Source organism: Phycodurus eques, chromosome 14, assembly GCF_024500275.1.
Source record: "Phycodurus eques isolate BA_2022a chromosome 14, UOR_Pequ_1.1, whole genome shotgun sequence".
Classification (NCBI taxonomy): Eukaryota; Metazoa; Chordata; class Actinopteri; order Syngnathiformes; family Syngnathidae; genus Phycodurus; species Phycodurus eques.
Window position 1 is genome coordinate 1,625,714 of NC_084538.1, and position 27,050 is coordinate 1,652,763.

Here is a 27,050-nt window from a genome sequence, read left to right on the forward strand (position 1 = left end):
TACACGCATGCTTAGCTCTGCTGCTCATCCCACAAACGAATTTGAAAGGGTAATTAACAGGCTTTCCATCGGTGTAAGGTTTTTTTTTTGCCAAGAAGCATGTTTAACATGACCTCGGTCTGACTTGACGTTTTCCTGTTTTTTAGCACCACCGAGTCCCCAATGAGCTTTGTAGACCGCATGGAGGCGCTGTCCGTCAAAGTCCCCGTGTCCTACTCTTTGTCGCCGAGCGGCGGCCCGGATCCCGGCGCCGCTGATCCGGTGGCGATAGGGCACAATCGTCACTCGCCGCTCTCCGGCAGCTCCGACGCCACCGTGTGGTCGGGCGTCAACGGAGGCGCGTCCTTCGACCTTCTCCTGGGCTGCGACAGCCTCGGGTCGGAGCCGGACAGCCAGGCCGAGCCGGATGCGTCCGACACGCCCGACTCCTTCGAGCTGTGCCCGCCGCGCCGCCCCAGCGACTGCACCTCGTCCTCCTTCGACATCGTCTTCGAGGACTCGGGATGCGACCGGGACGCCGGGGTTGAAGCGGAAGTGGACGAGGAGGAGGACTCGGCCTCCGGCGCCACCGGTCCGGAACCGTCCGGCGTCGGAAAAAACAATTTGTCTTCCTCGCGCACCCGACAGCCTGTGAACAGCCAGCCCTCCTCTTCCTCGCCTCCTCGGCCCAACTCGCTCGCCCTGGCGTTGCCCGTCACTCTTCCCTGCCAGCGAGTGCTATCTTCTCCCAAGGTTAGCCATTTTGATGCCACTTCTGTTTGTTTCTTTGTCATTATTAACCGGCTTTTCATTTGCGTCCTCTAGAGTTGGACAAAAAACAATTCAGCCCCCAAAGCCAATTTCAATTGGCAACATGAAATTTGGTTTGCTTGTCCATTACAAGTAGCCCCACCAAAAGGTCTCAAGAAGTCATGCCCTAAAGGACACAGTATGTCTGCCAATTTGGATTCAAGCAGCCATTTTAGGGTTCCGTTGGCCATTTCTGGGTGTCCTTCGACGACAAACTCCTCCTAGAGATTTTTGTCCCATTGCGACCAACTTTTAATTGCGATTACCAGACAGGCAGACGACACTAATTTGCGTAAAGGTTGAGCAAACGACGCTAAAGGGAGGCGTTCCGTCCGCAGGTGTATCTGTACATCCAGATGCAGCTGTGCCGCAAGGAGAACCTGAAGGACTGGATGGCCCAGCGCTGCCTGCCTGAGCAGAGGGAGCGCAACCAGTGTCTGGACATTTTCCTCCAGATCGCAGAGGCCGTCGACTTCCTGCACAGCAAGGGCCTCATGCACAGGGACCTCAAGGTAAACCCTGGAAAAACAATGTACAGAAAAGCAGTGGAACTTGAGGCTCAGAGTAAAACCTACTCATTTCAATATATAAGAAGCCAAGCGGAAAAATAAGGCTGCTTTAGCCAAACATGTCAACATGTGAAAGCCAGTCAGTTCTTGACGTGCTAACTTCAACAGCCTGAGTAACCTCACTCCATTCACCTCATAACGGTTTTTGCATAGCCAGGACGAAAATATGCATCCACTAGGCAACAAAATTGACGCCATTTTTCAGATGCTGCGTTGCGCTAACTTTACCTGCCCGGGTAACCTCACTCCATTTACTCTTCACCAGCTTTAGAGTAGTCAGAATTTTGAACAAGGTTCAAAATTAATGGGATTATTCAGATGTAATAGTATGCTAACTTCACCAGCCCCACGGAACCTCACTCCATTCACCTTATACCGGTTTTAGCATCGTCAGAACTTGAACACATCCACTTAAAAGATTTTATTTGACAGGACTTTTGAAATGTAGAATTAATTGAACTATTCCTGCCTTAGGAACATAACTCCAGTCACTTTAACGATTGTTTTAACACAGATGATGAAAAAAATCCACTTGCAAGGTAAAAAAAATTGACAGTTCTTCAGATGTAGTGTGGGGCTAACTTCACTCCATTCACCATTACCAGATTTTAGCATCGTCAAAAGATGAAAACATTCACTCATAATGCAACAAAATTGATGGATTTACTGGTGTGCTTACTTCACCCGCATAGGGAACCGCACTCCATTCACCTTATACCCTTTCAAAAAAAGAAATTAGAAAATAAAAAATGCACTTAGTTAAAAAAACTGAGTGCATTTTGCAGGATCTAGGGTTGTGCTAACCTCAACCACTCAGGGGAGCCTCACTCCATTCACTAAACAACAATTTGTGTTGTAGGAAAACACGTTATTCTGTGCCTTATCTCTAGATAACAACAAAAAAAAAATGTATACAAAATTTGGCCACACAAAAAGAAGTGTCAAATTCAATGTTTCGCTCCCCCTAAAATGTAATTTCGAGTCGGGGATCCGCTGCTAATGTGAAAATGACTCGGTGACTCTGCCGAGTGGTGTACTGAAGCGCCGCGTCTCCCTCAGCCGTCCAACATCTTCTTCACGGTGGACGACGTGGTGAAGGTGGGCGACCTGGGCCTGGTGACGGCCATGGAGCACGAGGAGGACGAGCGCCAGCAGTGCGCCCTCACGCCGGCGCCGCTCCTCACGCGCCACACGGGCCAGGTGGGAACCAAGCTCTACATGAGCCCCGAGCAGGTGAGTCACCACAGCAAAAACTTGTTCTGCGCTTCCCAGGTGACTTCAGACTATAATCCCGGTTCTTCCCCCGGTAGCTCTCCGGACACTCGTACTCGCACAAAGTGGACATTTACTCTCTGGGCCTGATCCTGTTTGAGCTGCTCTACCCGTTTCGGACGCAGATGGAAAGAGTGAGGGTGAGTCAACAAAAGTGAGGATTTTTTGGGGGGGGGGGGGTTGGGGCGGGGGGGTGTTGTGCTAACTTTAGTGGCCTGAGGAACTCAATTCACTCTGCTCCAATTTCTAACAAAATCAGATGAAATCATCCACTTGCAATGTAGCAAAGCCTTCTGGATTATTCAGGTGTTTGATATACTAATTTCACTCGCCTGAGGAACCTCATTATGTACCTGTTTTTAGTATAGTGACAAAAGTTTGCACTAACCTAACCACCGAGGGAACCTTGTTTACTTTGCACCAATTTTTTGCATAGTCACAATGAAATCTTCCACTTAAAAGGTTAAAAATACACGACAGGATTTTTCAGATGAACTGTTGTGCGCTAACGTCACTTGCATGAGGAACCTCACTCCATTCACTTGACACCCTTTTTTTTTTTTTTTAAAACCACAGATGAAAAAAATCTTCTCTGAGTTCAAATTGACCGTATTTTGGGATGAAATATCGCGCTAACTTCACCTGCCTGAGGAACCTCACTCCATTAATTTTGTACCCGTTATAGAAAAGTCAGAAGACGAAAAACATCCACTCACAATGCAACAAAATGGACTTAAATGATAATTCCCATTGTGTCAGTGGTTTGACAAAAAGAACCAAGAAAGAAATGAGACTTTTGTTGCGTTTATTTGTTCATTGGACTCGTCTTGTCTTCCTGCAGACGTTGACGGAGGTCCGGTCGCTCCAGTTCCCGGAATCCTTCTCCAAAAACAACTTCCATGAGGTCAGTGGCCCTCTGCTGCCCTCTACTGGAAACACTTTTTTTGTTTGAAATACATTTTGACGTGTGGATTACAAATAAATTAAATTGAAAGGACAAGATTACTGACGTTTTTTATTTTTGGGGGAATGTTGACTTTTTTTTTTTTTTTTTTTTTATAAAATTGAGACTTTTCTCTTATAAAATTAATATTTGACTTCCCCGCAAAAATGACTTTTTTTCTCAAGATCTACCGTAATTTCTCATGTATAATGCGCATTTATTTCCTAAAAAAATTGTCCAGTTAATAGTGTGTATTATACATGGGTATAGGGGAAAATGGAAAATTTCACATTTTATAAATGTATGCTGCCGCCTAGAGGTTATGAAAAAGGTGTAGCCTTCACTTTCGTTCCAATATGCTACCGCCACCTAGAGGTTATGAAAAAGGTGTAGCCTACACTTTCATTCCAGTACATATGACTGCATATATGTACAGTAGCGCTCATAAGTTTACATACCCTGGCAGAATTTGTGAATTTATTTATTTATTTATTTATTTTTAAAATGCGACTGATGACTGAACAACAACAGTCATTACTTTATTTATGTTTGTTTTGTTTAATGATGATGCTTTTCTGAAATGCTTGACAGTTTAATTTGAATCCCATTAAAATAAAATGGAATGTGTTTCGCCTGGCCCTTCATGTTTTTTTTAAAGAATTGTATCCATCTTACAAATTCTGCCCGGGTAATCAAACATATGAGCACAACTGTGTGTTTTCTTATTTACTAAATAAAAGCCTGACTGTGAATTTCAAAATAAGAGCAAGTAACTAAAAAGAAAGTATTATGTGTTCAAATAAAGTGCTTAACGTCAGAATAATTCTTTGAAAAAAACTAACCAAATTCAGATAATAACTTCGTTTTGATCATTTGGGTATAAGCAAAATCATGCATTGTAAAAATACATTCGACATGGGTGAAAGGGTTTTCCAGAATTTTGAGGTCAACTTTTGGGGTGAGTATTATACATGGGTGCGCATTATACATGAGAAATTACGGTACAACTATATATTTGGAAAGTTACAAATTGTTATATTACACCTTTATGCTCAATTTTCTTTCTTTATTCTTTCAAAAGTTTTACTTTTTGTCATGCAACTTTTAGTTTAGATTTTTTTTCATATTCTTTTCTCTTTATTCGCCTAAAATTACAACTCAGTTCACATTTAAATGTCAGTGTGTTTGTGGAAATGGGCATAGCTGCTAATATTTTTTGTTGTTGTGTGTTAGCTGAGCATGATGCTCAGCATGCTGTCCCGCATCCCCGGCGAGCGTCCCGAGGCGGCGGACATCACCGGCCTGCCGCTCTTCCAGGACTTGGAGTTCCCGTGCCGGCTGACCGTGGCGCGACAGCGCTCGCGTACGTACAGCGCATCGTCGGCGGGCGGGGGGCGACCCTCGCGACAGCCCTGTGCCACCTGACGCACCCCCGCTAACGTGACGGACCCCCAGAAAACAATGTTTTAAAAAAAACATTTTTCACTACTGCCACTGAATTCAGCCAAGTGCTTCCCGTGCTTGTGGACACTTTGTCCTCCCCCCCCCCCCATCACGACTTTGTTTTGGCGGCACGGTTTCACGCACGCACATGTGGTACACCTCAGGTATGACAACCACGGGGAGAGGCCTTCAGTCACATGCCTGGTTTGGAAGACCCCAAAAATAGCATGACCCTCTTTTTTCACTTGTATTATTTTCTTTCAATGCGCAGTAGACAGGATCCGATTTGCCTTTGGGCCGAAGGAATGGCCCAGCCGTCTGTTCAAGCCTCTACTTTATCTTCTTCTTCTACTACTTCTGCGAGCCCTTTCACACTGAGCTGGTTAACAGGTAGCGCCATCTCCAACTAGTTAGCCTGATAGCACACTTGCCAACGTTTACGAATACCTTTCTGTATAAAATTTCCAAAATGTTATTTCTCTGAGAATTAGGACTTTTCTCAGATTAGAACACTTTTCTTCTGCGTAAAATGTCCACTTTTTCTGACTTTTTTTGGTCTTTTTTTCTCCATAGTTTTTCGCCTGTTCTTGGAAAATGATCATGTTTTTCTCAAAATATGCGAACTTTCTACTTTTGTAAATTGGACTGCTGTTCAACTTTTATTTTGTGCAAATTATAAGGGAATTTAAATACTTTCTTTTTCCGTTCACGTTTTTCCGTCTTAATAGATTGACTTTGTCGTGTGGCAAAATAGCAACTTTTTGGCAGTGGCTCAGTGTGAAAGCGTTCTCTTGGTTTCGGTGGGTGTTGTTGTTTGTGTGTCCGTGTAGGCCTCGTTGAGCTTTTTGAAGGACGTTTTTGTAAATAAGACTTATCATCTGATCGACTTTTCGGAATGTCTGTGCGTGGCGACCGCTCGCCTCTCATTGCAGTTTTCACAATCGAAGATCCTGATGCCGTGTCCACAAGAAAGCTGCTATTTTTGTTATGTTATTTTGTAGAAATGCTTTTGTATTATTATTATTTTTTTTTCTTTCGCCATCAGATCAAATGGCCTCTCGGTCCTACAGTGCCCCCTAGTGCTTTGGGATGTACATGACAACCTGCAATCACTTTTATTGTTTTCTTTCGTAAACTGTGCTGTCATTATTCTTATTCAAATGTAGCTTTGCATTTGTGGACATGAGCCAAAGTATGAAGAAGTATTTAAAGCCTCGCTGGAATTGAATCGAATTGTAGGAAAATAAAGTTTAAAAGTCTTAGATTTACTATGAAAAGTTGGAATGGAATTATGACTTTGTTACCAAAATTACAACTGATAATCACGTCTTTCTTAAAATGTTTAATTTTTCTCTGGAACCTTTTATTTATTTACATGTTGTAATATGATTCCCGGAAAAGTGCAACAATGTAAACTTTTTATGGGGTCATGTTTTTTTTTGTTTTTTTTTTTCTGGAACATTAATTCTTTTCTCTTGTAATCTGAGAAGTAATAATTGTGACTTTATTCCGGGGAAGAAAAAAAAAAAAAAAAGACTTTGTCATTGGTTTGGGACTTCATTATCATACAATGCAACTTTTTTCTCTCACAACTTTATTGTGGAAAAGTTTGACATTTACAATTAAATTGTCAGGAAATTTCTACTTAATTTCTCGGGAGGTTTCCAACGTTCTCTCCTAAAATGTTCGTTTTTCTCATAACCTAATGACTTTTCCCCACTGAATTCTTTAACCCCCCCCTCATTATCACAATTATATTCTCGTAAAATGATGACTTTTGCTTCTCATATTATGACTCCATTCTTAGGGAGAGAAAAAAAAACTTGTCCCTCAGAATATTCTCAAGTTTTTGGCCTAATTGTATGAGTTGATTAAGGATTTTTCAGATTGTCCAATATGTGCCGAATCTCTGTTGAAATCCTGGACCTGGTGTCGGTCACGTGATCCAAGTGCTGAGAGTCACGTGACCCCGTCGTGTGCTCCCGCGATTGTCATTTTCTAACGTTTTTGGGATAAGAGCGTTTTTTTAAAATTCTTATTCTTGTTGTTGTTCTAATTGTTATGCAGCGTTTTTGGAAGCCAAGTGACGTTCGTGCACTGGGCCTTCCGTGCTGCTTCTTCAAAGTGAGTCAGCCACACAACGTTGCGGACAATCGCCACATCGTCGTCGTCAAAGTCAAGTCATCGTGGATGCTTCCTCTTGTGTTTGCAGAGATTTCGCTGCCTTTTGTTGGGCTCTGACTGAGAGGAAGGAAAAAAGAAAATGTGAAATCGCAAGTTGTTCTACTTTGTTTAAAAAAAATTATAATAATAATAATAATTTAAAAAAAAAAAAGGTGTCTCGCACATGTTCTTTTCTGTGCATAAAGGATTGTAAATATGTTGATTTAGCTTTTTATTTATGTTCCCATGCTGTTGATCAATCCATTTGGGGTTGGCATTTATTAACAAGAGAATTTGACTTCTTACAAGTCTGACTTTAATAAAACTTGGGAAAAAATACCAATAACCTTGCAATGTGCCTTCCTTTGCTCCTCATCAAAGCGCATTTATTCTCTGAACAATTCATTTTTTTCCTCATAAGTACGACTTTGTTTTCAGAAAATTTACTTTTTTTAACTATAATGTTCTTTAAAAATTCTAACTTCCTTACCTCTTTTTTTTAATTATTTTTTTTTTTACATTTTTCAGAAAATGGAGACTCATTTAATCTTTATAATGGCAAAATTGCAGCCATTCTGAATTTATTCTTGGAAAATAATTTTGCTGAAAATAAAATTTTTCTCAATAAATACAGCTGAATTCTCGCAAAATTAAACTTTTTTTTCTCACATTACGATTTGATTGTGATAAAATCACAACTGTTCTCATTTTCCAAATGGGTTCATGGAAAATTATGACTTTTCTCAGAAAATGAGGAGCTAATTTTTACTTTTTATCGCATAACCGTAACTTTACTTTCATAAACATTTCTCTAAAATGATGACTTTTCTTTCAATAATTAGGACTGAAGTCATGACAACGTTCCAACTGTTCTCATAATACCACTTTTTTTTTGTCTCATAAAATGATGACTCGTAAGATTTTTTAAAAATCCATCCATCCATCCATTTTCTAGCACTTATCCGAGGTCGGGTCGCGGGGGGTCGCGTAGTCTCTCCAGCGTGTCTTGGGTCATCCCCGGGGTCGACTTCCCGACGGACCCTCCTCTCCAGCACCCCTGAATAGACCTTACCAGGGAGGCTGAGGAGTGCGATCCCCCTGGAGTTGGAACCCACCCTGCGGTCCCCCTTCTTAAAAAGGGGGACCACCACCCCAGTCTGCCAATCCAGAGGCACTGTCCCCGATGTCCATGAACCACCTCGGTGACCTCGACCCCAGAGATAGGAGAGCCCGCCTCAGAGAACCCAGATCTGCTCCCTCATGGGAAGGCGAGTCGGTGGAATTGAGGAGGTCTTCGAAGTATTCTCCCCACCGGCTCACAACGTCCCGAGTCGAGGTCAGCAGCGCCCCATCCCCGCTATACACAGTGTTGATGGCGTACTGCTTTCCCCTCCTGAGACGCCGGACGGTGGACCAGAATTTCCTCGAAGCCGTCCGGACGTCTTTCTCCGTGGCCTCACCGAACTCCTCCCGTGCCCGATGTTTTGCTTCAGCGCCCGCCAAAGCCGCATTCCGCTCGGCCGGCCGGTACCCGTCAGGTGCCTCGGGAGTCCCGCAGGCCAAAAAGGCCCGATAGGACTCCTTCTTCAGCTTGACGGCATCCCTCACCGTTGGTGTCCACGGGTTTCTAAATAAGGTTTTTGTACAATTGCAACTTTATTCTTGAAATATTGCAAATTCAACTTTGTTCTCCGAAAAGGGCAGCTTTTTCCTGATACTACCTTTTTAGTATTGTTCCAATTATTTTTTTTTCTCCCGAAATTGTAACTTTTAGTTTATTTTTCCAGGAATGTTCCAAATGTTTCTCAGCACGTCTCCACTTGAGCTTCTTTTCTCTTTTTCGTTTTGCGTTTCTATTAGTTTTGTGGGAAATGTGCATGACCCCGCTGTCGCCCCTCCCCTTGCCACTTGGACGCACTTCCGCCGTCGTGACGTCACAGCTGACCCTCAATCTGCGGCTCGGTGCGGCGAGCTGGGCAACACAAACAGGAGCACCGCGGCCGCCACTGGAAACCTGGAAGATGGAGCCCGCGACGGAACCCTAAAGCCTCGCCTCCTCGTCACCTCCAGGACCGCGACCGTCGCGTTCCCGCCTCACTCCCCGACGGCGGCGCCCACCGCGAAGCTAGCGGAGCGTCTGGGCGCTCGCTCGAGCAGCCATCTTTTAGCGAGACAAATGTTCGGGACGACGCGGCGGCCGCGGGCCTGCTCGCTGGCTGGCCCCGGAGGCCGTCGGAGCTTGGCGGCCGGGCTGCTCGTGGTGCTCGCGGCGGCGGCCACGACGACGACGACGACGACGACGGCGGCGGCGAAGGAGTGCGACAAGCCGTGCGTGAACGGCGAGTGCAACGCGGCGACGGGCGGCTGCGTGTGCTCCCCCGGCTGGGTCGGGGACCAGTGCCAGCACTGCGGAGGAAGATTCAGGTACGGACACCGGCGGAGACGCTCGTTCGAGACCCTGCGCCTGCGAGCCGCCCACATTTAAGCGCGCCTCTCGTTACCTGAGCAACCGGCCTTCCTTCTTATCGCCTGAAACACGTAAACGCAACATTTCATGTTGCGTTTTTTTTTTTTTTTTTTTTTTTTTTTTTTTTAAATTTTAAAAGACAACTTTAGTCTCGTAGGATTACATTTTTTCTCTCAGCAAGTAAATGTTTGCTGTAAAATAAAAAAAATAGTATGACTACAAGAAAATGAAGATATTTTTTTTCCCTCTGTTTTTGTTTTTAAAAATCTGACTACTGCGTTTCAAAACATTTAAACTTTTTCACCTAAAATACCACTTCTGTCTTATAAAACAGAAGTGATCTTCTGTCTTGTAAAATTATGACTTTGTTTTTAATCGCTACTTCTTTCCACTAAAATGTAACTTTTTTTCCTCGAAGGAAACTGATTTCATTTCGTATTATTCTGACTTGTTTCCCTCATAAAATCTGCCTTTATTCTTGAACAAATAGGACTTGTTTCTAAAATGAAAGCAGACTTTATTCTTAAAATACATCTTTATTCTCTTCTGAGTCGAAAACACAGACTTTTTCAAATAACACATTCTCTAATCGTGAAAAGAAAGTGACTTTCAAAATATTCCGACTATTTCACCTCATTCTCATTCAAACTGTAGAAGACATGGAGAACATCGTAACCGTGATGGAAAAAGATGCTGACGCGAACCATAAGAGACTGGCAATGTACAAGATGCAAACTAGAAACACGACAAAGATTTTTTTTCCCAACTACAAATAGGGCAGCAGTGTGGCTTTGTATTTTTTTCCCCAATGAATATACTTTATTTGCTATATCAGTTATGACTGTAATCTATTAAGTAATGGCCGTATGGTCGGTGATGTTACGGTATTGTGAGATTGTCTGCAATGGCCACCCCTACAGTCCACCAACCATTTATCCCCAAAACCACGTCGCCTTTACCCGATGGCGTCGATAATCATCTTCCTTCCCCTTCGGCTTGTCCCGTCAGGGCTCGCTACAGCGTGTCGTCCTTTTCCGCCACCCGATGGCTTCGATAAGCGGTCGATTAAAAGCGGTTTCCCACAAGCAGTCTCTTTGGCTTTCAGGTTGACGGCGCCCTCTGGCTTCCTGTCGGACGGACCTGGGAACTACAAGTACAAGACCAAGTGTACCTGGCTCATTGAAGGACAGTGAGTCCCATCTGTGTATCATTCGTACTTTCCATTTACACTTGGCAATCGAAAAGCCAAAAATGAAAAAGTGACCGATTATTTTGTCATCTGTTTATTAAACTAACACCAAGGCCTGATTTTACATATTTGAATTTCAGGCTCAGATGAAAAAAAATCCATCATGATAAAATGGGCCACGGTAATGAATTTGATTTTCATTTTAAAATGGTCAGGTTTACGTGTCATTGAAAAGCCTACTAGAACACATGAAGGTTATTTGTGGTTAATCAGAGGCACTTTAAATGGTGGCAGGTGAATGCAGACTCCCGTTTAACATGTTTGAATGTGATTGGTTAATTCCAAACACAGACGCATCCCCAGTTATTAGAGGGTGTGCACACTTTTGCAAACACATTATCTCCGTTGTTAATTTTTACTGCCCCTCTTGAAAAGATTCCTTTTTTCCCCCAAATGAGTTGTACAGGTTAGAGGTCACATTAATAGCTGAAAACGCTTTAAATAATTCATCTCTCACATTACAAAAACCCGGTATTTGAAACAGGGCAGGGTGTGTCGACATTTTATTCAGTGTACGTCAGCTATGATAACACAGATATGACACAATGATAGTCTAATAATTGACAAAAGTACACTGAGGTTGTTGTTGAAAACGACTTCACCATAAGTCAGTTAATTATCAACTTGCAGTGTGTTTAAACAATGACGACGCATATAAAAACTCCTGGATGGTGACTGACTTTCTTTTCTTTTTTTTTTTTTTTTTTTTATGGGGGAAAAAAATCGAACGTCATTGTCCTGGGAGCTAATGTTGTCTGCCAAATAGGTATCCATCCACATTAGCTGCTTTCATTTCTTGGGGCAAACATAAAGCTAACGTATTCTGCCAGGGAGCTAACAGAAAGCTAACATAGGCTGCCAGAGGGCTAACAGGAAGCTGTCATACTGTTCTGGGGAGCTAACAGGAAGTTGTCATACTGTTCTGGGGAGCTAACAGGAAGTTGTCATACTGTTCTGGGGAGCTAACTGAAAGCTAGCATAGGCTGCCAGAGGGCTAACAGGAAGCTGTCATACTGTTCTGGGGAGCTAACAGAAAGCTAACATAATTTTCCATGGAAACGATGGAAAGCTAACATTGTCTGCCAGGGAGCTAACCAAAGCCTGGTACACTTAAGGATTTTTTCAAATATAAAAATATTTTTTTATCTGCTACAAACCCCACAAAGAAGATTAAAAATAAAAAAATCAGGGATTTAAAAGTTGTACAGTATCTCAACGCAGAACCCCACACACACAAACATTCAGTTCCACAAGCAGTCTCGAATCTAGTCTGCCGAGACCAAAATCTCGCGTGATCAAACAAAAACAAAGAAGAAGAACCCAAGCAACGCAACGTCGAAGAAGAGACATGAGAGGAGGAAATGATGGTGGTCTTGGGACAGAAATTGGGCCGGAAGAACTTGGGCAGAGATGTTAAATATGCAATCTCGGGCTTCCCATAGCTCCGCAAGCTGATCTCCTCCATTTCTGAGGTTTACTGGACTTTGTGTTGACAACAGGATATGGTGCACCGATGTTTTCCGAGTGTTTCTGAAGGGACCGGAATTGGGAGTGTGGTAGAATGGTGATGTCGTCAATATAGACTTGCTTCGGAAAATACTTGTTGCCGTCTGATGAACCCGCTTATACAAAACACGACATCGGGTACTACACGCTTTCTTGTTCCTCTGTCAGGTCGCTTCTCGATTGGCTGCATTCCGTTTCACGTCACAATTCGCCGAGTCGTGGCTCTGGAATGGTCTGCTTTCAAACACACACAAGGTTTTTTGGTCATAAATATTGAACATGTTTAATATTTAAAAGTACAGGCCCGACCTGTTTTGAACGCTATTATCGGGACAAATCCACTCTGAACACACCTCAGACCAAAGGATAATCTTAAGGGTAATGTTAGAAGACATAAGATATTCTGGCGTTTGATGTCCTTGGATGGGAATGGGCAAAATCGGGACAAAAACTGTCCAATTGTCTTTAATGTGTAGCTACTGGGCATTACATTTTCTACCGGGGCGCTAACATTGAGCTAACACAGGCTCCCAGATAACTAACAAGAAGCTAGCATACCTTTCTGGGGAGCTAACATACCGGTAGTCTCTCATGGAGGTAACGAGCCCCAGACAGAAAACTAACATGGCTACTAACTATCTGAAGAAGCTATTTTATGCTGCCATGATGCTAACAGGAAGCTAACATACATAGCCAGGATGCTAAGTGGAAGCTAATATTTGGCCAGGGATGAGCGAACATGAAGCTGACATAATCTTAAAGGAAATTTATAGACCATACGCTGCCAGGGAGCTAATGGTAAGCTAACAGGCTTACAGGAAGCTAACATTTGTCCTACCTTTCTTCCTTTTTCTTTCTCAGTCCGAATTCCGTCCTTCACTTACGCTTCGAACATTTTGCCACGGAGTGCAGCTGGGACCACCTTTACGTCTATGACGGGGACTCCATCTATGCCCCCTTGCTAGCCGCCTTCAGGTACTCCCGCCGGCACCGCCGTTCGACGGTGACTACCAAAGGTTTTCCGCTAACCGACTTTTTGTTTGTCTGTTTTAGCGGTCTGATCATTCCCGAGAGTTACAGTAACGAGACGGTTCCCGAGGTGGCGTCGCAGTCGGGCTTCGCCTTGCTGCACTTCTTCAGTGACGCCGCCTACAACCTCACCGGATTCAACATCTCCTACAGGTGAGAACCTTAAGGACTTAATGCCGGAACCCATTTTGTGCGCGTGGAACTCTGCTCCACATGTTGACACAAAACTGAGTCCTTTTCCTCTAATTTGACCAAATTGTGATGATTGTAGACGTGCAGTATTTGTGGATGTTTGCGGTTTTGGATTTTAATAGTTGAACCTTGAGACATATGGCAATTTAATATTTTAATGCTTGACAGCATAAAGCAAGTATCTGAATGTTAGGTGGAGACCTTAATGAAAGCAAATGTGTATATTCCTGTTCATAAACTTGGTGACTTTCATCAATTGCGTCCTCTGTTTTAATGTGATCAAGTAAACTAATGATTTTAAGTAAGACTAGCTACAAACAAAAACAAAAAGTAGCATTGAGGAGGAATCAGAATACATTTAGATCTAATCTAAACAAGAATAAACGGCACAAACTAACTCATATAGTCTAATTATCCAACAGTAGCCTTCGTACAATTAATCTTAAGTGGGTAATACTGTACGTGCTATATTATTGACCGTGATGTATATGATAAGTTGTAATACACCCAATATGTAAGTAAGTCATGTTTCAATTATATAGCACTTTTACACAGTTACAAAGTGCTTCACAAACTCATACAAATGCAAAGGTGAGACTAGTTAAAAAAGATAAGCACGTAGACCAAGTAGACAAGAATGCAGGCATGACACCAAGGGAAATGCAAACTGCAGTAAAATGATCAAAACAAAAGGGAGATGGAAGGAAAGGCATTGACATAACTGTTGATATGCATAATATCTAAGAATAATAGTTCAATTTCACATTGAAACTTGAAACTAATTATAGACCGTAACAAAAATAAAAAAAATAAGGAAATGGAAATGTACTTTTGACACGGTCACATTCTCCAATCACACTTGAACAATGACGTCATTTTTGAAAAATGGGAAAAAAGAAATTGCTTCAAGTCTTTGTGAAGGTTGCGTATGAGACACACACGCTGTCAATCATCAACCTGAATGAACCAGGTTTGTTTTCATGCTGGAGGTCAAACGTTGAGTTTTGTTTTGCGCAAATAAATCCTCACAATTCCCCTTGCGAGCTTTTTCATTTTTTTGGCTTTAGCCGCCTGTTCCAGTGGCAAACGAGCAGACCTTAGATTCCACAAGAGCAGATGCGAGCGTCAATAATTCAGCAGAGGCCCTGTGATGTTTTATTCAGACTTTGCTTTTCAGCAACGTGCAGTTGTATCCTCCCCGACAGGGTGAACACGTGTCCCAACAACTGCTCGGGTCGAGGCGAGTGCCGCCTGGCCGACGGCACGGGGGCGCCGCGATGCCAGTGTCGAGACGGCTGGAAAGGCGACGCCTGCGACGTGCCCTACTGCCCAGATGACTGCGGGTCCCCCGAGCGAGGGCGCTGCCGGGACAAGACGTGCGACTGTTCGCGCGGGTGGCAAGGTGAGCCAGCCGCTCCGATGCGACGGTCACGTGGCGTCTGAATCCCCCCCCCCCCCCAAAAAAAGCTGCTCCATACCACGGCAATGCAAAAAAAAAAAGAAAACGGAGGAAGTTTGAAAAATAAAACCTCACACCAGCCACAAAAGGGCACATATAAAAAAAACAGTCACATTCACACCTACGGGGATTCTTCAATTAACCTAGCATGCGTGTTTTTGGTAAGTAGGAGGAAAGCGGAGTACCCGGAGAAAACTCGCCTGCCGGGGAGAACATGCAAACTCCACACAGGCGGGGCCGGGATTCGAACCCGCAACCTCACAACTGTGAGGCAGATGTGCTAACCGGTCTTCCACCGTGCCGCTCACAGATGATCCAAATCAAAGTTCCTTATCAAAAAGTGGCCAAGTGTACTACGAAGCCATTGCAATTGAATGAAACCAGGAAGTAAAAAAGAATACCGCAATAAAGCAATAGAACCAACACTTCGGCTAATACCAGTCAGATAATATCCAAATCAAAGTCCTTTGTTCTTAGAATCCGTCTCCAACTACCAGACACAAATTCCTTGTGTGTTTTTGACATACTTTCCAAATAGAGGATTCTGATTCTGAGTCCTATGAATGGAACAAAAACAGAAATTGGCAATCTACCAAATAACATTGGTAAACTGCACTAAATATGGCTGAACGGTCCAAAGCAAAGTCTTTTCTTTTTTTGAAATCACATTTAGGTCCCGACTGCTCCGTGTCCGTTCCCGCCGACTCGGGCTTCTGGAGCCGGGAAGCCTTCTCTGAGCCGGGCCTGGCCAGGGCCTCGCACAAGGCGGTGGTGGACCAGGGCGTCATGTGGGTCATCGGAGGATACGTCTTCAACGCCTCGGACTATCACATGGTCAAAGCGTGAGTCACCATCATAATCGGAATCGTAATGATGATAATAATAATAATAATAATGTTTTTGTTGTTGTTGTTGTTGTTCTAGGTTTAATTTAAGCAGCAAGTCGTGGCTGACGCTGGACCCGTCCGTCAACACCGTCCCGCCTCGATACGGACACTCGGTGGCGCTCTATGAGGTCAGTCCAAGTTATTCAAGCTAAGAAGAACTTTCGATATTTGATGTTCTGAAGATTGTTGAGGGCGCTTTGAGGTGGCAGGGAAGCAAAATGCCACATTGTTAATAGGGACATTCACCTTTACTGCACTTCACTCAGGGTTTTTTTTCCCCACGAAATGCCAATAAGATTCTCACCTCAAATGTGCAGGGGAGAAGGGGGTGCACCAACTGTCAGTTTGTTGAAAAGGGCACCGGGCTTAAAAAATGTGGAATTTTTGGCCTTTTTTTTTTTTTTTAATTTATTATTATTATTTTTTTTTTTTTAATGCGTGCGGTGTGCATGGACACAGGCAGTGCTCCAACTCTGGTGCCTTGCTTCAAAAGTTTTTCTTAAATTTTGGAGGACTGTGTGCGCACCCTGAAGGGATGGCGAGGGTGCATGGCTGAAAAGCTTTGGGACATTTTGACTAGTTTTCTTTAGGGTGTGCGCAGGTAGAGAGGATGCGCCAACTTTGTTGGGAGGTTGAAGTGTGTATTTGGCTTAAAATGTTTGGGAATTTTTCCCCAAGAGGGGCTGCAAAAAGTGGTTGGTGGCTCAAGAAGTGTGAAATGTTTCCCTCTCCCACAGAACAAAGTGTACATTTACGGCGGTAAGATTGACTCTACGGGGAATGTGTCCAGCCAGCTGTGGGTGTTCCACGTTCAGAACCAGACGTGGGTTCTGCTGAGCCCGCGCACTAAGGATCAATACGCCGTGGTGGGACACTCGGCCCACGTGGTGCCCCCCCTGCAGGAGGGCGACGCCCCCGTCATGCTGGTGCTCTTCGGACACTGTCCCCTCTACGGATACATGAGCTTGGTGCAAGAGTACAACATACGTAAGTTAGACAAGTCCAACTTTGCAGTTTCAGAAACTTGCCCACACAGTCTTTTAAGTTCAGCATACCATCTTGAAACTTCAGTTTACAGTCTTGAAACTTAATCATGCTGTCTTGAAACTGTCATACCATCTTGAAATGTTGGCAAACCATCTTGAAACTTTGGCATACGGTCTTCCAATTCTATTTATAGTCTTAAAACTTCAGCATGCTGTCTTGAAACTTTGAAATGTTATCTTGAAACTGTCATACCATCTTGTAACGTCTCCATACTGCCTTGAAACCTAAGCATACCGTGTTGATACTTCAGCGTACCATCTTGAAGTTTCAGGATCCCATCTTGAAACTTAGTCATACCAACTTGAATAATCTTGATACAACCTGAAACATCATCATACCAACGTGAAGGTTCGTCAAACCATCTTGAAAGTTTGTCAAACCATCTTGAAACTTTGTCAAACCATCTTAAAATGTCATCATACCAACCTAAAACTTTGTCATACCATACCATCTTGAAGATTCATCAAACCATCTTGAAACGTCATCAAACCAGCATGAAAGTTCGTCAAACCATCTTGAAACTTTGTCAAACCACCTTACAATTTCATCATAACAACGTGAAAGTTCATCATACCATCTTTAAACTTCGTCAAAGCATCTTGAAACTTTGTCAAACCATCTTGAAACTTTGTCAAACCATCTTGAAACTTTGTCAAACCATCTTGAAACTCCGTCAAACCATCTTGAAACGTCATCATACCAGCGTGAAAGTTCGTCATACCATCTTGAAAATTAGTCAAACCATCTTGAAACTTTGTCAAACCACCTTAAAATGTCATCATACCAACGTGAAAGTTCGTCATACCATCTTGAAACTTCGTCAAACCATCTTGAAACGTCGTCATACCAACCTGAAACTTCGTCATACCATACCATCTTGAAACGTCATCAAAACAGCGTGAAAGTTCGTCTAAACAGCGTGAAAGTTCGTCAAACCATCTTGAAACTTCGTCAAAGCATCTTAAAATGTCATCATACCAACTTGAAAGTTCGTCATACCAACTTGAAAATTCATCAGACCATCTTAAAACTTTGTCAAACCACCTTAAAATGTCATCATACCAACATGAAAGTTCATTATACCATCTTGAAACTTCGTCAAAGCATCTTGAAACTTTATCAAACCATGTTGAAACTTTGTCAATCCATCTTGAAACTTGGTCCAACCATCTTGAAACTTGGTCCAACCATCTTGAAACGTCATCATACCAGCGTGAAAGTTCGTCATACCAGCGTGAAAGTTTGTCATACCATCTTGAAACTTAGTCAAATCATCTTGAAACTTTGTCAAACAACCTTAAAATGTCATCATACCAACGTGAAAGTTCGTCATACCATCTTGAAAATTTGTCAAACCATCTTGAAACGTCATCATACCAACGTGTAAGCTCATCATACCATCTTGAAACTTTGCCAAGCCAACCTGAAGGTTCATCATACCATCTTGAAACTTCGTCAAACCATCTTGAAATGTCATCATACCAACGTGAAAGTTTGTCATACCATCTTGAAAATTCGTCAAACCATCTTGAAACGTCATCATACCAACGTGGAAGTTTGTCATACCATCTTGAAAATTCGTCAAACCATCTTGAAACGTCATCATACCAACGTGAAAGTTGATCATACCATCTTGAATATTTGTCAAACCATCTTGAAACTTTGTCAAACCAACCTAAAGGTTCATCATACCATCTTGAAACTTGGTCAAACCATCTTGAAACTGTCTAACCATCTTGAAACATCATCATACCAGCGTGAAAGCTCGTCATACCATCTTGAAATATCATTGTACCAACTTGAAAGTTTGTCATACCATCTTGAAAATTCATCAAACCATCTTGAAACTTTGTCAAACCAACTTGAATGTTCATCATACCATCTTGAAACTTCGTTAAACCCTCTTGAAACGTCATCATACCAACGTGAAGGTTCATCATACCATCTTGAAACATTGTCATACCAGCACATTTTGACACGGATCTTCATTGCTTCTTTCCTCCCTGTGCAGACCGTAACCAGTGGAGCGTGGTGCCCACGGACGGGGCTCTGATCCAGGGCGGCTACGGGCACAGCAGCGTGTTTGACGCCGCCACCAGAGCCATCTACACGCACGGAGGCTACAAGGCCTTCAGCGCCAGTAAGTGCGGCCTTGCCGGAGACCTTTACCGGCTGGACGTGGACAGCAGGAAGTGGTGAGTGGACGGCGTGAACGGTGGCTGGCGAAATAGGGCGGTTTCCGTACTGTATCGGTCGCTGTTTTTTTTGTGCCAGGACCATCATGAGGGACAGCGGATTCTTCCGCTATCTCCACACAGCCGTGATTGTGAGCGGTACCATGCTGGTGTTTGGTGGAAACACGCACAACGACACCTCCATGAGTCACGGCGCAAAGTGCTTCTCTTCTGACTTTATGGCCTACAGCCTGGGTTGGTACACACAGAGCACCCCCCACGAACACCACGTACACGCGGGCACATCCCCTCTAACACCACGTGCACAGTCACAGCTCCCACTGCCAAGTAACACCATTTCACACCACAACCATTAAACCAGTGATTCTCAAAGTGTGGTACGCAGGTCCTCTCTAGTCTATGCGAAATGATGAATTTGTCTTGTAAGATTCTGAGCTGTGGGTCGTGGCAGACCCACAGCTTGTCACACGCAAAAAATTCCCCCCTAAAACAGAACTTTTTTTTCTTGAAAAAAAACCTTTTTTTAACTTGTACCATAACATCTTTGTCATAAAAATAGTATTTCATGAAAAAATATTTTTTCCAAAAATAAATGAATGACTGCCTTCTCGTAAGATTACGATTACCCCCCCCCCCCTATATATGGTATAATTTTCTTGGGGAAAAAAATGGCAATTTTTCACAAGGTCATGTTTCATCCAGTAAGATTGCCCTTGTTTTTCTTTTTCTTTTTCCTAATTCTGACAACTTTTTTCCATGTCTGTTTTCCCTAAAAATTGGGCTTTGGAAAAAAATATGAAATGCTTATTTTGAAACTTTTATTTAGGCACAATTTTTTATGGTATGTACTGTTTAATTGAATCATTTGAGGACAGTTTTTTTTTTGTAATGTTAAGACTCCATCATGTTACAGTGGCTTTCAATACTATTAATTGTACTTTGAAAGAATAAAATCTCTGCCTTGTTTTGATGAACACAATACTGTATTTGAATGTCGATTAAGATGGTGGTACTTGGAGAGCTAAGAATCTTTGTAGGTGTCAAATATTTGAGAAGCACTGCAGTAAACCATGTACGGTAGACCCTGTCACAGCCCCACGAATGCCACATACACAACCACCAACACCATTCTTACGTTTGCATTGCAGACTTAACCTCAAAACTGGGAACTTTAGGAATGCAAATGAAAACATGACCCTGCTAGGGTTATGGTACTTCTGCAAGTCCTAAGAGCCTTTGGGACTGTAGCGCTGAACATATCTGATTGCAACCCTTCAGTTAGAGGAACTACCTGTAGCAAAAACTAAGTTCCTGGAACTGCATACTTGCTTTATGGTTTGACATCAGTAACTTTTCTCGGTAACGAGAAACGTTTGAAGGACAATCTTGTGTTTGAACTGCAGAAGCTACTGTTGTTACAGGGTGATTAATCTGGTCCAGCCTTCACTGAGTTGGACTTTGGAAGAGTCCAGGAACCTTTGGAACAGCTCTGCTCTAACTGGAACCTTTTAGTACCAGGAACTACATGTAGCAAAAACTACACGTGTTCCTGGAACTTTAGGGGTCATCCTCATTAGCTGACTATTTGCTAATTACGCTAATTGCCTCTCCTTGACAATCTGCATCCGATCAGCGTGCTGCATTTTTAAGGCCTTGCTTGACATTGCACCAATGACGTCATAGGACTCACACAGCCTGCAGTACCGCCTTTTCACACCAGATGGCACGGTTTACCTTTGTACAATGGATGACGCAATGATGCTCTGCTCTAATTTAGCAGCGGCTTTCAGACACATTTTTAAATATTAACACGACGTGGGGGGAAAAAAACGTAATTGTAATGTTTCTTTTTTTTCCGCAGCATGCGACGAGTGGACGCCACTTCAGCGACCAGAACTCTTTCACCACCCAAACCGCTTTGGCCACTCGGCGGTCGCCAGTGACGGGTACATATATAATACATAGAATATCATATTAGTACATGTTTCTGCTGTGATTTCTCAGACGTGTGTAAGAAAAAAATAGGTCGAAAGCCTGTGTTAATTATCATCAACATCAAGAAGACTTGATGCTGGGCCAGAGGGACGTCACAGCTTTCTGGGTTAACTCGCTGTCTGAAACTTCATCACGCTGTCTTGAAACTTTGATCCATCTTCTCCATCTTAAAACTTCCTCGCTCCATCCTTAAAACGTCATCGCTCCGTCTTGAAACGTCATCGCTCCGTCTTGAAATTCTGTGAGAGTCTTGGATTTCTTTTTTTTTTTACTCAATCACTTGTAATGTGAATCATGTCACATTTTAATGATATCAATTTGTCTTGTGTGAGACTTTTTAAGGACTCGCGACAGCACATTTTCTCTCGATTAGCTCTTGGCTAATTATCACTCGGCTGGTTGTGACGACCCCAAGGTCGTTTTAGTCTCATCGCTTTGCGTCCTCACAGCTGCTTGTCTGATACAAAACTTCCCAGTGAGAAGCCAGATGGCGTGCAATACGTTTGGAGCCGAGACGTAGACCAGCAAGGACGAGCGACAAAATTATAATTAAATTATTTAAAAATCAAATGTAGAAATGAAAATGAATTATTTCATGAGAATAGTTTTTCCAAATTCACCTTGTTAAATATTGGCTTGATTTATCAACAATAAAAGTATATTAGTAAAATATTATTATTATTATTATTATTATTAAATAATTGTTTTCAATATAATTATAGAGAGAAAAAAATTAAAATGATCAACTATTTTATTAGAATAAACTAAATATCCTCTACATTATATTTGTCATTCGTAATTAAATAATCATTTAATTGGTTTATTGGAAATAAACATATATCAGTAAAAATGTTTTACCTATCCATTCGTTTTATTTAAGTAATGAGTTTACGAATGATAATTACATTAATTATAAATAAATATAAAACAAAACAAAAAAACTATTTTACATGTACAGCACATTCAGCAACTTTTGTCTTTATATTATTTAATAATTGCTTATTTACAATAATTTATAAATACAATTTTAAATATTTTAAAATACCTATTAAAATAAACTATTTTATCATATCAAATAAAAAAAAATAATTATTGTATTAAAATAATTTTATAATTAACTAATTTTATATATTATATATATATATATATATAGAGAGAGAGAGAGAGACAGAGAGAGAGAGAGAGATCCATTTTTATTTATAATTTAATTATAGTTTACAATTTATTCAATAGAATAAATACTAAATTGTTGAATATGTATGTAAAATTGGTCATTTTGTAATTTACGGTAAATCAACTAACCAATTGTTTAATGATATCAATGAAGACAAATAAAATGAGTAAATGCGTGTTAAAAAAAAAGTAAACTAGTTTACTTTTAATATAATAATTTTGTTTTAATTTGAATATTATTGTTCCTCAAATCCAACATTTTGCACATCTTCGATATGTATTTACCGCTTTGATTGTTTTTTTTTTTTTTTCCTCTTGCTGCTTGCAGGGTGATGTACGTGTTGGGAGGCTTCAACAGCCTTCTTCTGAGTGACGTTTTGTCGTACACAAGTCCCCGCTGCGCCGCCTTCTCCACGGCTGCCTCCTGCTCTCAGGCCTCTCCGGGCCTCCACTGCGTGTGGAACGACACCCGGGCGTCGTGTCTGCCCTGGAAGGGCATCCCCAACACAGAGCAGCAGCAGATGCCCGCATCCTGCAACACCAGATCCTGTAGGTGGCGCCGCAAAGCCTGTGTTTTGATGAGACGCGTTGCTACACTGTAAATTACATTCACGAAAGCAGCTTGAAACTTCGTCATATAGGCTTGAGATTTTGGAATACTATCTTTATGTGTTGGTTTACAACTTCATACGGTTTAGCATCTTTGGCATACCGACTTGAGACTTGGGTGTGCTGTCTTGAAACTTCAGCATGCCGTCTTGAAATCTGAGCTTCCAGTCTTGAAATTTCATAATACAGTCTTGAATCATGTCATGTCATCATGAAAGCTGTCTTGAAACTGTTACAAAGTACAATCACGAACTGCAACTTAATAGAAGCAAATGCAGTTTATGCATAAAATGCAATAACATTAGGCTGCCGGCACTGGCTTTTCATTTGAATGCATTTGAAATGTAAATAAATCGCAGACGATCAGGCTCATTTAATCGTGGCAGCCAAAATCACGATCGCAATTACAATTCGATTAATTGTGCAGCCCCAGCATACTGTCTTGAAACTCCGACTTGACTTGAAGTCTTGATCCGCTCGCCTCCCAGACGCCGACAACGAGCGCTGCGACCAGTACACGGACTGTTACAGCTGCACTGCCAACACCAACGGGTGCCAGTGGTGCTCCGTGCAGTGCGTCTCCCTGGGAAGCAACTGCACCTCCGTCTCGGTAGCAACCGCAACACACGACCCAATCAACACCACCATAACTACGTGATGTTCATGTTGCGCTTTGCTTTGTGGGTCTTTTCTCCAGGGACCCGTGGCGGACTTTGACGGCTGCCCTAAAGACAACCCGTCCGACGTGTGCAACAAGAAGACCAGCTGCAAGAGCTGCGCCGCCGACCAGAACTGCCAGTGGGAACCGCGCAACCAGGCGTGCATCTCGCTGCCTGGTAACCACGCCGACGGTGGTGAACCAAGATGTGGCTATCACCCAGCTCAGAATGATGCTAACTATGCTAACGGCCTCAGTTGTGAGACTTGCCATTAGGAATTTTGACGAAACGACAGTGGCTCATCTTATAATTTATATGAATTTAAATTAATCAATTCACTCAATTCTCAAACTGCTTTCTAAAAATTGGGACTAGGATTTTTGATTGAGCAACAGTTGCAATTTTGTTTTATAAATGTACTGCCAAACAGTACAATTTCTTTGACGTGAGCCCTCAGGCAGTACAGTTTTCTTAGTTTCGGTACAGCATGACGTTATCTTGCGGTTATAAAAAATGTTAGGTGGATTTACACAGCTAGCGCCATATCGCAAAAACACACAACACGTTTTGATTTACCATTCCAAACCGTACCGAACTCCGCGGGACCGCTAAAGAATTTCTCTTGAATAAAACTGCTTTCGCTTTGGCAACTCAAGTGTGTTGCCTTGTGTTGCATTGCAGAGAACGTGTGTGGCGAGAGCTGGCACCTGGTGGGCAACTCGTGCTTGAAGTTCCTGACGGCCAAGGACTCTTACGACAACGCCAAGCTGGCGTGCCGTAGCCACAACTCCGTACTGGCCTCCCTCACCACGCAGAAGAAGGTTGACTTTGTCCTCAAGGAGCTGCAGATCATGAGCGTGGTGGTAAGCCATCCCATCTTAAAACGTCCTTATATGGTCTTTAAACATTGTCATTCCACCCTTGAAAACTTCTAGGGGGTATACGGTACATTTCAGCGTGCCATGGTGAAGTCATGTCAATTTGCCAGGTCAGCATCCCATCTTGAAACCTCTATCTCATTCAGATAGATTGGCTTTAATAGTCGTCTTGAAGTCATACCGCCTTAAAACATCAGCATCTTATCTCGAAACGTCACACCATCTTGAAACTTCAGCATACAAGTTTCATATTTTGTCAACCACTCTGCAAAGGTCGTCATACCTTTTTGAAGTCGCAGTCTTGAAACCATCTTTTTCCAAGATGGCGCCTACCAGTGTGGCCGCCTCGGTAACGCGCTCTCTAGTATTGTCTTTGTTTTTGTGTTTTTCGTCCGTCTTTGGAGACCTTACACGACTCACTTACACAAGGGGAGACCTGCTAACCATCAAGGAGGCTACTCCGGACTTTCTGTCACCAACTTTCGAAAATCCGCTCAGTTTTTTCCCCGAGTTACTCACCGGAGCGACGTCCGCGGTTTTCGGCGCATGGATGCGGAAGCGGCGCCACAGAGGAAAACGAGCCGGCATTCAGGTGAAACTCCGCAAGAGAGGACACAGATTGGCGTTCCCGTCGATCCACCTCGCGAATGTACGCTCCCTACCCAACAAAATGGACGAGCTTCATCTTCTGTTAAAGACCAGTAAAGACTTCGGACGTTCCGCGGCCATGTGCTTCACGGAGACCTGGCTTTGCGACGCCGTACCCGATGGCGCCGTCACGCTTCCCGGCTTCAACATTCATCGAGCGGACCGCGACATGGAATCATCGGGGAAAACGAAGGGCGGCGGGATATGCCTCCATATAAACGAAAAAGGGTGTACGGACGTCACGGTGCTCAGCACACACTGCGGCCCGCATTTGGAGTCGCTGTTTTTGAACTGTAAACCATTTTACTCGCCACGTGAGTTTGCATCGTTTATACTGGCTGGAGTCTATATTACACCGCAAGCTAACACGAACGCCGCATTGCTAACGCTCGCCGAACAAGTCAACGAAATTGAAAAAAAACACCTCATTATTCTCGGGGACTTTAACAAAGCTAAACTCAACCACGAACTCCCTAAATACAAGCGGCACATCGACTGTCCTACCAGGGAAAATAATACTTTAGACCACTGCTACACTACGGTAAAAAACGCATACCGTGCTATACCTCGTGCAGCCCTGGGCTCGTCTGATCACTGCTTAATTCACTTAATACCGACGTACAGGCGAGAACTTAACTGTGCGAAGCCTACAGTGAAAACAGTCAAAAAGTGGACCAATGAAGCAAAGATGGAACTTCAAAGCTGTTTAGACTGCACAGACTGGAGTGTCTTTGAAAATTCAGCCGGCAGCCTGGAGGAATACACGGACACTGTCACATCCTATATCGGTTTCTGTGAAGAGGTTTGTGTACCAACAAAATCATTTCGGACATTCAACAACAACAAGCCGTGGTTCACTGCTAAACTTAAGCAGCTTCGCCAAGCTAAGGAAGACGCATATCAGAGCGGGGACAGGGCCCTGTATAATCGAGCTAGAAACCAGCCGACTAAAGAAATTAACATTGCAAAGAGGATCTATGCAGCAAAGTTGGAAAAACAGTTTAGCGCGAACGACTCAAAAACAGTCTGGCATGCATTCCAATCGCTGACTAATTACAAGCGACGATCCCCCCAAGCTGAGAACAATAGCACACTAGCCAACGACTTGAATACCTTCTATTGCAGATTTGAAAAGGACAGTTTCACTCCACACACCCACCCGGCCGCACCCGCGACCACAACCACACCTCTGACTTCTGCGTTAACCATCCATGAACAGGATGTGAGACGCATCTTCAAACAACAGAAGATTAACAAAGCGACAGGACCGGACCATGTGTCCCCATCCCGCCTCAAAGTCTGCGCGGACCAGCTCGCTCCAGTCTTCACTCAGATCTTTAACAGATCTTTGGAAATGTGCGAAGTTCCATCCTGTTTCAAACGCTCCACCATCATTCCAGTCCCCAAGAAACCTGCAATCTCGGGTCTGAATGACTACAGGCCTGTCGCTTTGCCATCTGTGGTCATGAAGTCCTTTGAACGTCTCGTGCTGGACCACCTCAAGAGTGTCACAGGTCCCCCGCTGGACCCCCTGCAGTTTGCCTACCGAGCGAACAGGTCTGCGGATGATGCAGTCAACATGGGACTGCACTTCATCCTAGAACACCTCGACAGTGCAGGGACCTACGCGAGGATCCTGTTCGTGGACTTCAGCTCAGCGTTCAACACCATCATCCCTGAACTCCTTTCAACCAAGCTTCTCCAGCTCAGGGTCTCACCTGCCATCTGCCAGTGGATTTACAGCTTTCTGACGGGCAGGACACAGCAGGTCAGGCTGGGGGAGGCCACCTCATCCACACGCAGCATCAGCACTGGGGCGCCCCAAGGTTGTGTCCTCTCTCCGCTGCTCTTCTCTCTCTACACGAACGACCGCACCTC

The 27,050-nt window shown here is 43.2% G+C and overlaps 2 protein-coding genes across 5 annotated transcripts in view; both read left to right on the plus strand.

Annotated features, from left to right (window-relative positions):
- The window catches only part of eif2ak3 (eukaryotic translation initiation factor 2-alpha kinase 3), a 32,844-nt gene extending 26,273 nt beyond the window's left edge, over positions 1-6,571 (plus strand). The window contains exons 13-18 of the mRNA XM_061696126.1: positions 147-732; positions 1,128-1,301; positions 2,418-2,591; positions 2,669-2,770; positions 3,472-3,534; positions 4,807-6,571. Of these exons, the coding sequence (XP_061552110.1) occupies positions 147-732; positions 1,128-1,301; positions 2,418-2,591; positions 2,669-2,770; positions 3,472-3,534; positions 4,807-4,998 (1,291 nt within the window). The 3' untranslated portion in view covers positions 4,999-6,571. The remainder of the gene's footprint in view (positions 1-146; positions 733-1,127; positions 1,302-2,417; positions 2,592-2,668; positions 2,771-3,471; positions 3,535-4,806) is intronic.
- A 2,553-nt stretch (positions 6,572-9,124) lies between these two features.
- Positions 9,125-27,050, plus strand: part of atrn (attractin) — a 53,315-nt gene continuing 35,389 nt past the window's right edge. For all 4 annotated transcript variants that reach the window (XM_061696123.1, XM_061696122.1, XM_061696125.1 and 1 more), the window contains exons 1-15: positions 9,125-9,603; positions 10,752-10,835; positions 13,263-13,376; positions 13,455-13,583; positions 14,828-15,024; positions 15,755-15,923; positions 16,006-16,096; positions 16,706-16,955; positions 19,027-19,210; positions 19,290-19,444; positions 21,072-21,156; positions 22,707-22,927; positions 23,476-23,597; positions 23,685-23,823; positions 24,328-24,509. In XM_061696123.1, the coding sequence (XP_061552107.1) occupies positions 9,356-9,603; positions 10,752-10,835; positions 13,263-13,376; positions 13,455-13,583; positions 14,828-15,024; positions 15,755-15,923; positions 16,006-16,096; positions 16,706-16,955; positions 19,027-19,210; positions 19,290-19,444; positions 21,072-21,156; positions 22,707-22,927; positions 23,476-23,597; positions 23,685-23,823; positions 24,328-24,509 (2,370 nt within the window). In that variant the 5' untranslated portion in view covers positions 9,125-9,355. The remainder of the gene's footprint in view (positions 9,604-10,751; positions 10,836-13,262; positions 13,377-13,454; positions 13,584-14,827; positions 15,025-15,754; positions 15,924-16,005; positions 16,097-16,705; positions 16,956-19,026; positions 19,211-19,289; positions 19,445-21,071; positions 21,157-22,706; positions 22,928-23,475; positions 23,598-23,684; positions 23,824-24,327; positions 24,510-27,050) is intronic.